General features: G+C 58.7%; 1 protein-coding gene across 3 annotated transcripts in view; it reads left to right on the plus strand.

The window, feature by feature from the left end:
• Positions 1-16,084, plus strand: part of AP2A2 (adaptor related protein complex 2 subunit alpha 2) — a 65,568-nt gene that overhangs the window by 39,810 nt on the left and 9,674 nt on the right. For 2 of the 3 annotated variants that reach the window (XM_088832424.1, XM_055415168.2), the window contains exons 4-14: positions 1,327-1,520; positions 1,933-2,062; positions 3,943-4,044; positions 7,656-7,764; positions 9,065-9,215; positions 9,952-10,120; positions 11,134-11,271; positions 12,162-12,344; positions 12,848-12,945; positions 13,311-13,542; positions 13,661-13,834. In XM_088832424.1, coding sequence (XP_088688550.1) covers positions 1,327-1,520; positions 1,933-2,062; positions 3,943-4,044; positions 7,656-7,764; positions 9,065-9,215; positions 9,952-10,120; positions 11,134-11,271; positions 12,162-12,344; positions 12,848-12,945; positions 13,311-13,542; positions 13,661-13,834 — 1,680 coding nt within the window. The remainder of the gene's footprint in view (positions 1-1,326; positions 1,521-1,932; positions 2,063-3,942; positions 4,045-7,655; positions 7,765-9,064; positions 9,216-9,951; positions 10,121-11,133; positions 11,272-12,161; positions 12,345-12,847; positions 12,946-13,310; positions 13,543-13,660; positions 13,835-16,084) is intronic. The other variant, XM_055415169.2, reaches the window with a different exon arrangement.

Genomic DNA, 16,084 nt, shown 5'->3' on the forward strand with positions numbered 1-16,084 from the left:
CACACACTCCCACTGAGAAATACACACACACAGACACACACACACACACTCCCACCGAGAAATACACACACACGCACAGACACACATGCACAGACACACACACACAGACACACTCCTACTGAGAAATACACACACACACACACACACACACTCCCACCGAGAAATACACACACATAGACACATACACACACAGACACACTCCCACTGAGAAATACACACACACACACACAGACACACACATTTCCACTGAGAAATACACACACACAGACACACTCCCACTGAGAAATACACACACACAGACACACTCCCACTGAGAAATACACACACACACAGACACACACACACTCCCACCGAGAAATACACACACACACACAGACACACACACCGAGAAATTACCGAGTGTCTTCCATACACACACACACACACACTCCCACCGAGAAATACACAGACACACACAGACATACACTGACACACACACACATACTCCCACTGAGAAATTACCGAGTGTCTTCCATAGATATACACACACACACACACTCCCACACATACACACACTCCCACACACACACACTCCCACCGGGAAAGTACTGAGTGCCTTCAATAGACCCAGCAGTGTGCTGGGGGCCATGGGGATACTGATGGTAAGCAGGGGTGGACACGGCTCTTTTCTAGGGGTGAGGCCGTCAGGCAGCCCCCTGCAGAGAGCAGAGCTGTGGCCGATGCCAGGAACCAAGGCGGGTGGAGCCCTAGGACTCTGAGCAGTGGGCGGCTAGTGGGTAGGGCTCTGGGGGAGGAGGGCCGGAGCTGAGGCTGAGGACAAGAGGTGCACGGGGGCGGTGGGGACGGACAGCACCGTCAAGGCCCAGGTGCAGGAAGGCAGGGTGGCCAGGACCCAGGGTGGGGGGCGAGCTCCTCCTGAGACCGATGGGGCTGAGAGGTGCTGTCCCTGCATGGGGAGGGCGTGGGCAGTGGGGTTGGCACGAGTCTGGAGTTTGGCCCGATAGTGAGGGGGCGCTGGGGCCCTGAGACAGCTGGGAGAGGGAAGTGTGGCAGTGTTCCCGCCACAGCCGAGGCAGGCCCTTCCATCCTGTTCAGATCCCCGTGGACCAGTAACTGGGGGGGCGGCGTCTGATGCCCATGGGGACGGTGCCTCAGGTTTGTCCTGCAGAACTGCCCGACAGGGGGTCTGGGGACAAGACTCGTGTGCTCAGGAGAAGGCAGGTGGGTCCCCTGTGGCCTGACCGCAGCAGTGCGCCGAGCAGACGGGTGGGGCTGGGGGCCGGCCGAGTGTGTCCAGCAGTGGTCTCTCTGCTCTCTGGAACCCAGGGCTATCTCTTCATTTCCGTGCTGGTGAACTCCAACAGTGAGCTCATCCGCCTGATCAACAATGCTATCAAGAACGACCTGGCCAGCCGCAACCCCACCTTCATGGGCCTGGCCCTGCACTGCATTGCCAACGTGGGCAGCCGGGAGATGGCTGAGGCATTTGCGGGGGAGATTCCCAAAATCCTCGTTGCCGGGTACGTGTCTGGGTGGCCCGCTGAGGGCACGGTCACCTCCTGCATGCATAAGTCAAGTGTGTGAGTCCTGAAGTCTCTGTAGCCTCTTAGCCTCCCATCTTGGTCACAGCCATAGGGCAAGGCAGGTCGAGATTGCCGGCTTAGTAGTCAGGAGGTCCACGCGGGCCTCTGTCCTGGGGCCCAGAGCCTCACTCCGCCTCCTCTCGGTCCCCGTGGGCTGAGGGGGGCCCAAGCTTGATTGCATGGAGAGCCTGAAGCAACTTTTTCCCGTGTGTCCCTGTAGCCCTCTCACGGGTGCATCTCTGTCCCCTGGGGCCCTGGGGTGTTGTCCGTGGGCTCTGTCCCCTGGGGGCCCCGGGGTGTTGTCCGTGGGCTCTGGGCCATGCTGGCCTCACTGCTGTCTGTCTTTCAGAGACACCATGGACAGCGTGAAGCAGAGCGCCGCCCTGTGCCTGCTGCGCTTGTACAGGACATCCCCGGACCTTGTCCCCATGGGCGACTGGACGTCCCGCGTGGTGCACCTCCTCAACGACCAGCATCTGGTAGGTGCCGCTGGGTCACGCCCACCCTCCCCTCTGGGGCAGCCCGTTCCGGGCCAGGGCCACGCGAGCAGCCTCGTGTGACTTCCAGGATGCTGAGGGGGATGTCCCTGGCCTGGCCGTCGAGCTGGGAGAGCCTGCAGGTAGAGGCTGGGAGCCTCTCCCCTGGGGTCAGGGCAGGTGAGACAGGATCTCTGACTTACCCTGTCCAGGCATTGGAGGGTCTCCTGCTCGGTGGGTGCAGAGACAAACAAAGCCCAGCATGTTGCAGAAATGCTACGTCCACAGAGGGCCTGCAGAGACGTGTCTGTCTGTACCCTGTTTAGGGCTGCCGTGGGGCTGTCTTGTGGCCCTGGGGGCGCTCTGGCATGCAGCCCGCCTAATCCACACGGCTGCACGTGAGCCAGGCCTGAGCCTGCTCTGCATTGTTGGCCAGGGAGGTGAGATGTGCAGTAAGGTGGTGTCTGGGCTGGCCGTGAGTCACAGGACCTTGTCCACGCTGACGCTGGGAGGCGGGGTTAGGCAGGAGCTGATGCCGGACAGGTGGCCTTGTCTTGCCGGAATCCTGTCCTACAGATGAGAGAGTCAAGATTCCACAAGGAGTTTCCCATTGAGCAGAGGGGTGTTAGCATGTTAGCTGGCTACTCAGTGTTTTCCCAGAGGAGAAATCTGCCTTCAAGCTGGAATGAGAACTGAACGGTCCACATAGGCCCACAGGGCGAGGGCGGGTGGCCGTGTGGGCTCGCCTGCCATGGGGCAGCCTGCGAGCGCTCCCCCGCGTCCCCACACTCACGGGGAGGTCGGGTCTGCACGGCGACCTCTCCTTGGGGCGGGGGGTGTCTCAGCCACGAGGCCCCGCTCCTGGGATGTCTCTGTGCCCAGCTGTCGGTTTACTTTTTGTGCTTTCACGCGCGTGGCTCTGTGGCTGGTGCATGGATTGGCCCTGCGTGGTTCTAGGCCGCAGGAGCCCAGCTGGCAGTAGACGAGGTGGGGTGTGGCGCAGCCACTGTTTTCTGTGGGCGTGACTCCTGAGTCACACACCTCCTGGCTTTGCCACCAGAGGCCTGGGGTTGGCTTCTTTGGTCTCAAGGTCGGGGATCCCCAGGAAGAGGATCCCTTGTCCACCCAGAAGCAGCAGGCAGGCCCTTCTGAGAGCAGCAGGGGAGGCAGGGGGCTGTGACATGCAGAAAGGTCTGTGTCCAGCCAGGCCCCTCCTGAGTCCGACATGGCCCCGGCGTCACCCAGGAGGAGGGAGAGAAGGCAGCCTGAGCATGGGGGCCCCCAGCCCTCTCCTCACAGCCTCTTCCTGCACAGACCCCTGCAAGCATGCAGGGAACGTGGGACCACGCCCTGGGGAGCTGACCAGCTTCCTTGACCGCACTGGGGGGTCAGGTCTCATCCAGGCCCGGTGGAGCTCCCCGGTCAGCAGGCAGAGACATGGCTTGGACCACATTTAAAAATGGGGAAGAATGGGCTTTGCTTTTTCCATGATCTCAGATTTGGGTTGTAAAGATTCATATGAGTCCGAACGTAGCGTGTCCATCCCTCTGCAGTCCACATGGAGTGACCTAGGTCGGGGCAGCGAGGGGGTGTGCGGGCGGACGCGGGGCCTGGGGCCGCTGCCCTGCGTCACCTCCCTGAGGCAGGGCTCCGGGCTGCAGCGCGCCGGGTCTCCACGTGTTCGGAGAGAGGGGTAAGCAAGTCAACAACCGCTGTGTGCATCTTGCTTCCTTGAAACATTGAGGACTGAGGGGGTGGCCCCAAGGTGGCCCTGGGGTGGCCAGTTGTTCTGAGGTTAATGTTCTGTTTAGAAGAGGAGTTTCAGGTGAGAGGCTGTCTGCAGGTCGTCTGGCGGGCGTCTGAGCATGGGTGTGTCCTCTCAGGGTGTGGTAACTGCCGCCACCAGCCTCATCACCACCTTGGCACAGAAGAACCCAGAAGAGTTCAAGACCTCTGTGTCTCTGGCCGTCTCCAGGTTAAGCAGGGTGAGTCTGCCGAGGGGAGCGGTGCTCAGGGCGGGCTCTGGCCTCTGTTACTTTATTCAGCTGGGGCGTCCTCTTCAGCGGGCGTGGCCTTTGGGCGGTCTGTGACTCGGGGGTGGACGTGTGTCTTGGTTAGTGACTGGTGGGCTTTTCTTTGACCCCGTGTCAGAAGTGTCCTGTTGGCGCAGGAAGCGTGCAGGGCAGGGTCCCACCCCCAGCGACCGCTGCGCGCCTGTGCTGTGCCTCCAGTAATGAGGGCACGTGGCACGTGTGGCTCTGTGGCCGGCTCGCTCTGATCGTCAGGGTCGTGAAGTCATGGAGTCGTTTCTCTGCTGGCAGTTGACGCGTGTTGCTGGGCAGCGCGTTCACCTGTCTGTGTCTGGTCTTGCCCAGCGCTTGGCCGTCCCCACTGAAGGCCACTGTGCGGAGCCCGTGGCCCCTCTGGAGGCTGGGTCTCCGGCCCCCTCTGCGGCCTGGCCCTTTGGCCTTGGCCCTTCCAGCCGCTTTGTCCTGCTGCTCTGTCACCTACTCTACATTTTCTCGATCCCCGTGAGCGGGGCAGCTGGGTGTGTTTACTGGTTTTTAAGAGACATTTTCTCAAGATAACGTCCCTTTATTTATTTTGGCCACACCATGCAGTAAGTGGGATCTTAGTTCCCTGACCAGGAGTTGAACGTGTGTCCCCTGCTTTGGGACCATGGCATCTGAACTACGGGACCACCAGGGAAATCCCTTTACTGGCATTTTGAATACCTTTTTTGTGAAGAGCCTGTTCAATTTTTCACCCATTTTTCCATGGTTCGTTTTTTGTTGTTGTCGTAAAAACTCTTATTTATTTTTTTGGCAGTACCTCTCAGCATGGAGAAGGAAATGGCAACCCACTCCAGTATTCTTGCCTGGGAAACCCCGTGGACAGTGGCGCCTGGCAGACATGACTTAGCAACTAAACCATCTCCCGGCATGTGGGATCTTACTTCCCTGACCAGGGTTGAAGCCACTCCCCCTGCAGTGGAAGTGTGGACTGCCCCAGAAACCTCCTCTTTGTAGTTTTTAGATATGAACACTTTGTTGGTTAGATTCGGTTAAACCGAATAAATTTCCAGCATTTAACCATTATTAATCTACAGAAATGCCAGCAACTTTATGTGGTTCAGTCTAATCTGTGTTTAAGAATCTCGTCCTGCTCTGTACCTTGCCACCTCACTGGTGAAGTCTTCTGTGATCAGAAACCCCACGTTTCAATGTAGTCAGGCTTCCTGATCTTTCCTCTGGGGTTAACCCCTTCGTGTCCCCAGCCGTGTGGTCTGCCCCTCTCCTGAGGGCTCTCTGTGTGCTGGCAGCCCAGCCGAGCCGGCCTCGCTGTGTGATCTTTCCTCTGGGGTTAGCGCCTTCGTGTCCCCAGGCGTGTGGTCTGCCCCTCTCCTGAGGGCTCTCTGTGTGCTGGCAGCCCAGCCGAGCCGGCCTCGCTGTGTGGTCTTTCCTCTGGGGTTAACGCCTTCGTGTCCCCAGGCGTGTGGTCTGCCCCTCTCCTGAGGGCTCTCTGTGTGCTGGCAGCCCAGCCGAGCCGGCCTCGCTGTGTGATCTTTCCTCTGGGGTTAGCGCCTTCGTGTCCCCAGGCGTGTGGTCTGCCCCTCTCCTGAGGGCTCTCTGTGTGCTGGCAGCCCAGCCGAGCCGGCCTCGCTGTGTGGGGAGGCTTTTCCTTGAGTTACATAGTTGTCCCAGCACCACTGCGAAGCGCCTCCCTCCGTGCAGACCCTGTTTCTGCAGTAAAGTAACCTGCCCTCGTGCAGACGCTGCTGTCTGTGCTGTGCCCCTCTGGTTCTCTGTGTATCTTGGTGCCAGCGACGTGACTTTGGGTTAATTTGATGTCCAGTGGCACCAGTGACCCTCATCCCCAGAGTCCCACCGGGTCTACCTTTGTCTGTAGGTCAGCTTCGGGAGAATTCAGGTCTTCGCAGTATTAAGGTTTTGACTCTGTGGCCACAGTGTATCTCTCCCTTTACTTAGTCTTTAATTTCTGTCAAATGTGTTTCATAGCTTTTCGAGTAGAGGGTCTTTCTTTTCTGTCTAACTCACCTTTATGTGCTTTACTTTGCGAGCGCTCTCCTCAGTGATGCCTTAGACAGGCCGTCGTGAGGGCCCGTGCTGCTCACGCGCGTGGACTTTGCACACTGCTCTTGCTGTCAGCAGCTTTGCCAGACTCACCGCTCAGGCCTGGCAGTGTATATGTGGGTTGCTTGGGGTCTTCTTTGTATTCTGTCACATGATCTGTGGACAATGACAGCTTTTTTCCTTTCCCAGTCCGTATTTATTTGTACTTTCTGCTTTATTGCTCCAATTTGGACCTCCCCTGCAGTGTTGAATGTGAAAGGTGATTGGTGTGTTTTTCTACATTGAAGGGAAAGCCTTTGATGTTTTGCTGTTAAGTATGATATCGGCAGGTTTTATCTATGTCTTTGCTAACAGTTTTATTATTAACTAACCGGTGAAGCTGTGTGAACTTAGAATTTTTTTGTGGGGCGACCACTAATTATGGGTTCGGTTTATTTAGTGAAAGTAACAAGGCTTCGGATTTTCTTTTATCAGTTTTGCTAAGTGGCATTTTCTTAATCGTTTGCTAACTTACATAAATGTTCAGGTATGTTGGTAGAAAGTCACTCTGTTGGCTCTGCACTGTGGTCTCCCTTCTTCGTTTAATGGTTGGATATTTGCCCTTTTGTTTTGCTGGATTTATCTCATCAAGTGTGTAAGAATTTCTTTTGACTTTGTTGGTCCTGTTTTGATTTTTGTACCTTATCACTTTACGCTTGTATCTTTATTGTTTTCTTTTCTCTACTATTTTTGGGCTAATTTGCTAGTTTCTTCCAAACCCTTGAGATTAATTTTTCAATACTTTTGTTATTGTATTTGTTTCAAATATGTGCATTTAATGCTCTCAGTTTTAACTCTGAGCCTGGTTTAGCTGCCTGAGGGGCATTGGAAAGGCAGCCTTGGGTGGCTGGCTGTGTCCCCGTGGTGGCATGCTCTGGCATGGTGGCGTGTTCTGGCATGGTGGCGTGCTATGGCGTGGTCAGCTCCGCTCTGTATGCCTGCACCCCTGGCTGCTTCTGCTGGGCTCCCCACTGCTCTGCCCGGCCTGGAGCTCGCCCATTTCAGGTGACCTAGTGTCACAGCTGAGCTTTGTGAGGGAGCCACCCCGAGCCCCTGCTGTGGGGTGTGGGGAGGCGCGTGCTGTGGGTTTGTGGGTGTGTGCCGTCTCCATGTGCGAGGGGGTGTGGTGTGTCATCTGCCCAGACCCTGTGGCGCGGGTGATGGGGTGAGAGTGGAGGCCTTGTGCCCTGAGGGCGGTGGGGCGTGGGGCCAAGCGGGAAAGATGGGGCTCCCCTGCTCAGGCTCTGGAGACCTGGGTCCTGCGGGTGGGGTTGCTGTTGAGCGCTGGGTACCTGCAGCTCCGTGTCCCTCGGGGCAGGGCTGTCCTTGTACAGTGGCTCTTCTGGGGCTGGGGGCTCTGCTGCTGTCCCTCAGACCTGGACAAGTGTGTCTGTCCTTAGCACACGTTGTGGGGCTCCTGGGGACACCGGCCCCGCCTCTCATCTCGCTGTGCTTTTTCGCAGATTGTGACGTCGGCCTCCACGGACCTTCAGGATTACACCTACTACTTCGTTCCGGCCCCCTGGCTGTCGGTCAAGCTCCTGCGGCTCCTGCAGTGCTACCCGCCCCCAGGTGACAGCCGAGCGCAGAGCCTGGGGGAGGCTTGCTGCGGCCTTTGAGTGTTCGGTCTCGTGTTGAGAGACTGAGCACTCTTGTTGACGGTTGCCGTTCGCTCTCCTGGCGCCAGCTCCGGGTCTCTCTGGTGCTTTTGCAGCTCTTGGCTTTCCTGGAGCAGCCAGTTGAGGATGCTCACTTCATTACGACTGGGATGAGCTCTACTTCTGTGTATTATGTACACGTAGGGTCAGATCCCTGTGGGTTTTTGAAACAGTCTTTTAAAATAATCCTTGAAACCGGTTGCAACTTCACATCCAAAATTGTTAGGTTTGTGTTACCTTAAAGTGCACGTCATGGATATTGTTATATTTGTGTTATTCTAAAATATGGCAAGTACCTAGAATCACTGGTTCGAGAACGCTCATGAGAATTTCTGTTCCATACTTCCAAATTGCCTTCTACAAAGACGTCTTTCTTGTTGTAACCTCTGCACTTTAGTCTTCATTTGTTTTTGTACAGAGTATGTCTTTTAAACTCAAGTCACTTTGTGTCCTGAGTGTTTATACTAACGTGTGAGCTGCTCACCCTGCAGCAGGGATGAGCAGGCGCGGGGCCCCATGAGGCCCCACCCCTCCTGCCGGCGGCCCTCCCTATCCCCCAGCAGCAGGGCAGTCATTCTCTTGGTGGAGCTGGCCGCTGCCTTCTTACTCCCAGACCGGGGCAACTTGGGAGTCCCTGGGGGTGAATCTCACCGTCACCACCTCCTTTCAGCGCTGCCCCTGCCCCAGGCGGCTTCGGGGGCCCTGCCGTCCCCCTGCCCAGGTGCCTGGGGGCCGCCAGCCCCGCCTCGAGTGGTTGTTGAACAGGTGCTTTAGATGCAGTGCGACGCTTGTTTCTGGAGCTCTGATGTTTTATTACTTTCTTAGTCGTTCTTGGTCTGGTTTGAGTTTTAAAATTTCCCTTCTGTTTTTGTTGCTCTTCGTGTGTTTTCTGTCTCCTTTAGTAATAGCAGGCAGTGGGAAAACCCCTTCATTCCCCCACCCCCTGCCAGGCTTTCACATTTAGGTGTTTCATCCATGTCACTGAGATTTTATTTTCCTCAACTTATATAATCTATATTTCAGCAAAACTTGTGTCTGTTACTTGTGCTAAAATGTACACGTAGTTGCCCTGGCCATCAAACCCTCTGACTTAAGCAGCCTCAAGGTTTGAGTCGGTATCCTTGCCTTCTGTCGGTGGGCGTGAGGCGAGGGTTACCGGGGCTGGGGTACGGCGGGCTGCGGGGAGCCGGCCAACGGCTGTCTGTTTTGCCCAGAAGACCCTGCAGTGCGCGGCCGCCTGACCGAGTGCCTGGAGGCGATCCTCAACAAAGCCCAGGAGCCGCCCAAGTCGAAGAAGGTGCAGCACTCCAACGCCAAGAACGCCGTGCTCTTCGAGGCCATCAGCCTGGTCATCCACCACGACAGGTGGGCCTGTGGCACGCTCTGCCTCCACCCTCCACACACAGCTCGGTGACGTGGTCTCGCCTCCCCTAGGGGCTCCCTCTGCTCCTGGGCATCCTGTCTGGCCAGTCGCTCCCAGGGCCACCCAGGAACCGGCGTGAGCGTGTGTCCCGCGAGCTGCGTGGGTTGAGGTTGTGGCAGGAAGGTGTGTGGAGGCCATGCAGGGTGGGGTGGGGGCGTTTCTAGGTCCCAGTGGGTGCACCCACCAGAGTGCCGTGCTTCCACAGGATGGGGCCCTGTTAACAAGCTCCGTGCTGGGGGGTTTCCAGTCTGGGCTGCGTCTGAAGGGTGCAGACGCCATGAGGACAGAGTGAAAAGCGAGCAAAGACCCCCCTCCCCAGCGACCTTGAACCCCAGCGGCCTCTGTGTGCCGTGTCCACCTGCGTCTGCCTTCTCCACGTCGGGGCTTTCGTCCCGCTGTCGGCCAGGCGGGTTCTCTGGCTAAGCACGTCACCCTCTGGTCAAGGCATGATGAAAACTGGGGTCCCCTGGCCAGTTTGGTGTGGAGGCTCAGGTTCCTGGCCGCCCTTGGCCCTCTGGAGGCGGGTCCTGTGGATGCACTCAGAAATGCTCTCGGGTCCTCGTGAGGTACTGACCAAAATGAGCGTCAGGCTTCGTGTCCTGGGAGGCCGTGGTGACTGTGACGGCGGCTCCGGCCGAGCGGGGGACCCCTGCCCACCTGCCTCTCCCGTCTGTGCAGCGAGCCGAACCTGCTGGTCCGGGCCTGTAACCAGCTGGGCCAGTTCCTGCAGCACCGGGAGACCAACCTGCGCTACCTGGCCCTGGAGAGCATGTGCACGCTGGCCAGCTCCGAGTTCTCCCACGAGGCCGTGAAGACGCACATTGAGACAGTCATCAATGCCCTGAAGGCAAGCGCACTCTGTCCCGTGTCTCTCAGGCTGGGTGGGAGCTACTGGTGGGTTCTGGGGTCCCACACGCTCAGCCCCGGGCCGGTCTGCTCGGATGCGTGGGTCCCTGGGTGGTTCTGCGCTCTGCCCCCGAGAGACTGTGCCCACACGGGCAGCTCCTGCTGGGTCTGGCATGTGAGCACACCTGCAGTAAAAGTTGAGATCAGTTCAAAGCCAAAAAAAGAAAAAAAAGTTGAGATCAGTGAAACTGTTCTTTTTGGTGGAAGGATAAGATATTTTGGCCATGTCTGCAAGAACTCACTCTTTGCAAAAGAATATTTGCTTTCCCAGGGAATTCAAATTCCAGAGCAGGATTTTTTGCTTTATGAGGGTTTGTTCCTCAGGGTCAGACACAGCTGGTCGTGTGCGCTAGAAAACTGGAGGCAGGCGGGGAGTTAGAAGCCACCGCCGGGCCCTGCGCTGGAACTGAGAATAGATCTGACCCTGTTCCTCTGGGTTTTTCTGTGCTTCATAGACGTATTTGGTGTGAGTTCTGAAGGCGAGGGCTTGCAGAGGTTTGGACCTTGCTTTCTGGTGTTTTGAATTCCTCCTGCGTGGTTCTGGCGTCTCTTCCAGTCACTGCCTGGATCAGAAAGACACCCGAGCGGGCTATGGCTGGCTCTCGGCAGCACCTCTCCTGCTGTTCAGTGCGGTGGGGCAGCTGCGCCCTCATTTCTCAGGGTCTGGAGTGGGGCCGGGAGTCGGCACGGTGACGGGCTCCCAGGTGACGCAGAGGGGCCAGTCTGTGACCACACAGTGGGTGGCCTTTGACCTGCCCCCCACCCCCGGGGGCAGAGCATGAGCCGGCCTGTCAGAGCAGGAGCTGGGGCAGTGGTTGGCGCGTGGGGTTAGGGCTCCGCAGGACGCTGGACTTGGACGGTGAGGGGGCGAGCTCTGAGGGGGCACTGGGACGGAGGGAAGCCCCCTGCCGCAGCCCCTCCCCCTCATGCTGCTGCCCCTGTGCTCACCCCCAGACGGAGCGGGATGTGAGCGTGCGGCAGCGGGCCGTGGACCTCCTGTACGCCATGTGCGACCGCAGCAACGCCCAGCAGATCGTGGCTGAGATGCTGAGCTACCTGGAGACGGCGGACTACTCCATCCGAGAAGAGATTGTGAGTCTTGCGGCCTCTGTCATCAGGGCCTCCGCGCTTGCATCTGGGCTGAAGTGCTTCCTCACAGGGTCTGCTACAGGCTGGATGAAAGTGCTGTGCTTTGTTCAGTTTTTTTTATCAGCGTTTTAAGTAGAGCTTCAGTTTTTTGGAGTCACTCTGAGGAGGCCCTGATCCTGACTCTCCACCTCCCCTGCAGAGGCCCTGGAGGCAGGGGGCTCAGCATCAAGGGAGCAGTCTAGGGGTCTGCAGGCACTCGGGCCACCATGGTGGTGAGGGGCCTCCAGTGTCCAGCATTAGGGGCAGCTCTGGGCTTGAAGGACTTGTAGCCGAGGGCAGTGACGAGGCATGTGTTCCAGGATGACCTCTGGGGTCGTTATGGAGGGTCAGTGTGGAGGCCAGAGAAGCCGCACAACAGGTGGATGGGGCCCTGGGGTGTGGTCGGGAGGTCAGCCCAGGGACAAGGTGGGCGTGAGGGCTGCCCCCGCCCGAGGGCTGGGCTCTGGGTCCGCTGGCAATGCTGCCCAGGGCGGCTTCGTGCAAGCGGAGGCTGTGCCTGGGGAGGTGAGACGCCTGCTTCCCAGAGCCCAGAGCAGGCACCCCCGGGCAGCAGAAAGTAGGGAGGAAGTGAGAAGGGCTGGTTGGAGCATGAGGCCCGGTGAGCTAACTGGAAAAGTGGGCGTGGCTTCCTGGGCGTGGGCGCGACTGAGTGCCGGTAGGGTGGGCGGGGTCCAATGTGCCTCTTGCAAAATGCCATCTCACTTGTACTTCGTGTGTCCTTCCGCATCTGTCCTGGAACCTTAAACTTTGGGGATTCCTTTGAGAAGCTTGGGGGTGCTCTGGCACGGGTTCAGATCCTCCTGAGTGCCTTCCTGGGCGGCCGTGCCCTGCAGGTGCTGAAGGTGGCCATTCTGGCAGAGAAGTACGCCGTGGACTACACGTGGTACGTGGACACCATCCTGAACCTGATCCGCGTTGCCGGCGACTACGTGAGTGAAGAGGTGTGGTACCGCGTCACTCAGATCGTCATCAACCGGGACGATGCGCAGGGCTACGCCGCCAAGACTGTGTTCGAGGTGCGCCGGCCCCCCGCTTCCCTGCCGGCCCTGGGCCTGCGTCCACCTCTGCTGGCGTCCCTGATTTCCACATGGCTGTCCCGGGTGAGGTGCTCTTGGTCGGCCAGAGGCTGCCTGAGCAAGCTGCCCAGGGCAGGGGGCTCCCACTGGCCTCCATGTGCCCCTGCCCATGTCCAGGGTCTGAACCGTAGTTTTTGGGAGCAGCTCTTGTTGAAGGGGTGGGATCGACCGTGGACCTGTCCCTGGGGCTTCCCTGCTACTGACTCCTCTGCTGAAGTGGCCAGGAGGGGGGTGGGGTGGGCAGTGTGCTTGGAAAGGGAGAGGAGGGCTCAGGAGGCTCTGGGGACCGTGGCCATGTGCAGTGTTGGCTCCCTGGGAAGGCGCCTGGGCCGCACTCCTGGCTCCTCGTGCAGTTCGGCCACTTTCTCTGGAGGCCAAGCCCATGCCGCTTCCACCTGTGTGTGAGCTCTTGGGCACTGGGTTCACAGCACGCTCCTCCACAGGCTCTGCAGGCCCCGGCCTGCCACGAGAACCTGGTGAAAGTTGGTGGCTACATCCTCGGGGAGTTCGGGAACTTGATAGCAGGAGACCCAAGGTCCAGGTGAGTCCCTCGGGGGCCAGAGCCCTGTGTCCAGGTGCTTCTCCTGTGCCCCGAGCTCTCACCTGGTGGCCTGGTTGAGGCCAGCTGATGTCTTGAAGTCCTAAGACAGCCCAGAGTGAGGGCACGTCCGTTCAGGATGACTGCAGAACACGGGGATTCTGGGGGAAAGGAGGTGTGGCCAGTGACCGAGGCTGTTTCGGGGGAGCCTGTGCTCGACCCGGAGCTGGAAACACGCAGGTCCTGGCGAGGGTGGGGCTCCTCATTGTTCCCTGCTCACCCATCCTGAGGGCTCGGGCAGGGCGGGCCCGGTGCAGCACGAGACAGAGAGGTGACTCTGTGCCCCACGTGTCCCCTGCACCCCACAGCCCCCTGACCCAGTTCCACCTTCTGCACTCCAAGTTCCACCTGTGCAGCGTGCCCACCAGGGCGCTTCTCCTGTCCACCTACATCAAGTTCGTGAACCTCTTCCCGGAGGTGAAGGGGACCATCCAGGATGTGCTGCGCAGTGACAGCCAGCTGAAGAACGCCGACGTGGAGCTGCAGCAGCGTGCAGTCGAGTACCTGCGGCTCAGCACCGTCGCCAGCACTGACATCCTGGTGCGACCTCTCGTCCCCCCGGCCCCCCCCGCCATCTCCCTGTTCCCAGGCCACCCTGGGTGGGTGCTAGAGGCCGTGGGGCTTTGCGCCTTGCTCACCTGGGCTCCTTTCCCACCAGGCGACTGTCCTGGAGGAGATGCCCCCCTTTCCAGAGCGTGAGTCCTCCATCCTGGCCAAGCTCAAGAAGAAGAAGGGCCCAAGCACTGTGACCGACCTGGAGGAGGCCAAACGGGAGAGGAGCGCCGATGTTAATGGGGGCCCCGAGCCTGCCCCAGCCAGCACCAGCACCGTGGTGGGTTCCTCCCGAGGGCCCCGCCTGCACGAGCTCCAGGGCGCCTGGTGCCCAAGGTTCAGGACCCCGGATGGTGTCCTAGGTGGGCTGACCCAGATGCAGTGTCTGTCGTTAGACTGTCAGACGGTAATCTGGGGTCCACGGTCAGCTCCCACGTCTTCTCTTGGCTTTGGATTTGGAAAATGTGGTCATTCTTGCGTGACGGCTGCATGGGGGCCTCTCCTGCCACCCGGGCTGGTTTCCAGTGCCTCCACCTCCTGGGGTCCAGTAATGAGTGGGTTAGAGCGAGCACCCTGTTCACACAAGTGCCCTGAGAACGTGCCCTCTGATGTCTGTCGAGGAAGATGCCATTTTCAGAGTTATGTTTTCTCTTTCGTCCCCACTAGGGGGGCTTTGTGGCTGCAGCGTCGGGAGGCAGCCTGGAGAGCAGGCCCCACCCTGGGAGCTGGTCCGGCGATGTGGCCAGCTGCTCACACTGTCTGGCGGCCCCAGTGAGGATGCGCCTGAGGTAGCGGGGCCGTGTGCCCATGCGTGGACAGCCTGGGGCCCGGGTGGTTTGCTAATGTATGGCTTCAGGATGCTTGCGTGTGAGCCCTGGCATTCTACGTGTGGGGGCACTCGCCTGACCCCGGGCCCGCCTTGAAGCCTGTGCTCACTCCTGGCCCTGGGCTTGGGACCCATCACAGTCAGGACCTCCCACCTGAGCCCTCACACCGGCTCTGCAGAGGCGCCCGTGGTGGTGCTGGGGAGGGAGTTGTTGTTTGTCCCCGGGGCTCAGGTGGTCTGATGCGGGTGGGGGAGGTGAGGCAGGAGGGCAGAGAAGGGCTGGGGTCCCTCCTGAGTCTCAGTCTAGGGCTTCTGCCTCCAAACTCAGGGGAGGCCCCGCCTTGAAGTGGCGTTGAGATATCTGGGTTTTATGGGGGAACCTGTTATGCCTTTCACTTTCACGTAGCATCGGCCAGAATCCCTTTTGCTTAGGATTGCACGTCCCACTTGGATGTTGTTTTCTTTGGGACTGTCCTGGGGGCTCGGCGCCTGTGGCTGCAAGGATGCTTGTTTGTGCATCTGTGGGGGCGTCTGCAGGCTGCCTGTCCCCTGGGCTTTGGGTTGGCAGGGGAACCCAGAGCTGCCCCCCACCCCATGGTCTGCAGCACTTTGAGCAGGTGTAACCTGTGCAGACTGTGCAGCAGGCCAGCTTCTTGGGGAGGGTCTCCCCACGTCCTGAAAACAGGGCCAGGTGGTGTAGAGGAGTGACTCCAGTGTTGGCAGGTTGAGGTCCTTCTGCAAGGGGTCTGGGGAGGGAGCTGGCGTCCTGGGGGATCACCCCAAGGTATTGCCTAGCTTTTGTGTGTTCACATTTGACTTAGTGGGACAAAAGGGTTTTTCTACCTTAGAAAGCGTTTGAACTGTTCTTTAGGAACCAGTGTTAGACGTCTTGCAGTGGGTGGCAGGGTCCACAGGGGCTCAGGGCCCCCGGGAGCAGCCCCTGAGCCGGTGGGCAGGCTCCCAGCAACCACAGTGACCTGGCTGGTGGGCGGGGCTGCCTGTGACTTGTCCCCCAGGCTCCCCAGCTGCACCGAAGCTTCTGCTGATCCTTCCCCACCGGCCCTCTGGGCCCTCCCTTCTCCTGGGGATCCCAGCCTGGCCTGTTCTGTGCCTGGCGCCACCCTGCCTGCCAGCCCACTTCCTGCCGTGGCTGGACCTTGGTGCACTGCCTCCGGTGAGTCCTCAGTCCTCCCAGAGCCACAGCCTCTCTGCACACGTGTGTTCTGTGACGCTTCCTTGTCTTCACGTGGAATCCGTTCATGAGATCATTTGCCTGCACACGTAGTTGTTTAAGAAATGCAGTGCAGCACTCCAGATTTTAAAGGGAGATAAGTAGTAACTTGTGCTGAGGTTGTGGTTTCATCCAGGATGTCACCTAGAGCTGGACATCCTGGGGTGTGAAGTCAAGTAGGCTTCAGGAAGCATTTCTGTGAACAAAGCTAGTGGAGGTCATGGAGTTCCAGCTGAGCTGTTTTGAATCCTGAAAGATGATGCTGTTAAAGCACTGCACTCAGTATGCCAGCGAGTTTGGAAAATTCAGCAGTGGCCATAGGACTGGAAAAGGTGAGTTTCTATTCCAGTCACTAAGAAGATCTGTGCCAAAGAATGTTCAAACTGCCTCACAATTGTCCTTATTTCACATGCTAGCAAGGTAATGCTCAAAATCCTTCAAGCTTGGCTTCAGTAGAATGTGAACCGAGAACT

The sequence above is a fragment of the Moschus berezovskii genome, chromosome 25 (assembly GCF_049115385.1).
Source record: "Moschus berezovskii isolate FMDL1 chromosome 25, NW_MosBer_1.0, whole genome shotgun sequence".
NCBI lineage: Eukaryota > Metazoa > Chordata > Mammalia > Artiodactyla > Moschidae > Moschus > Moschus berezovskii.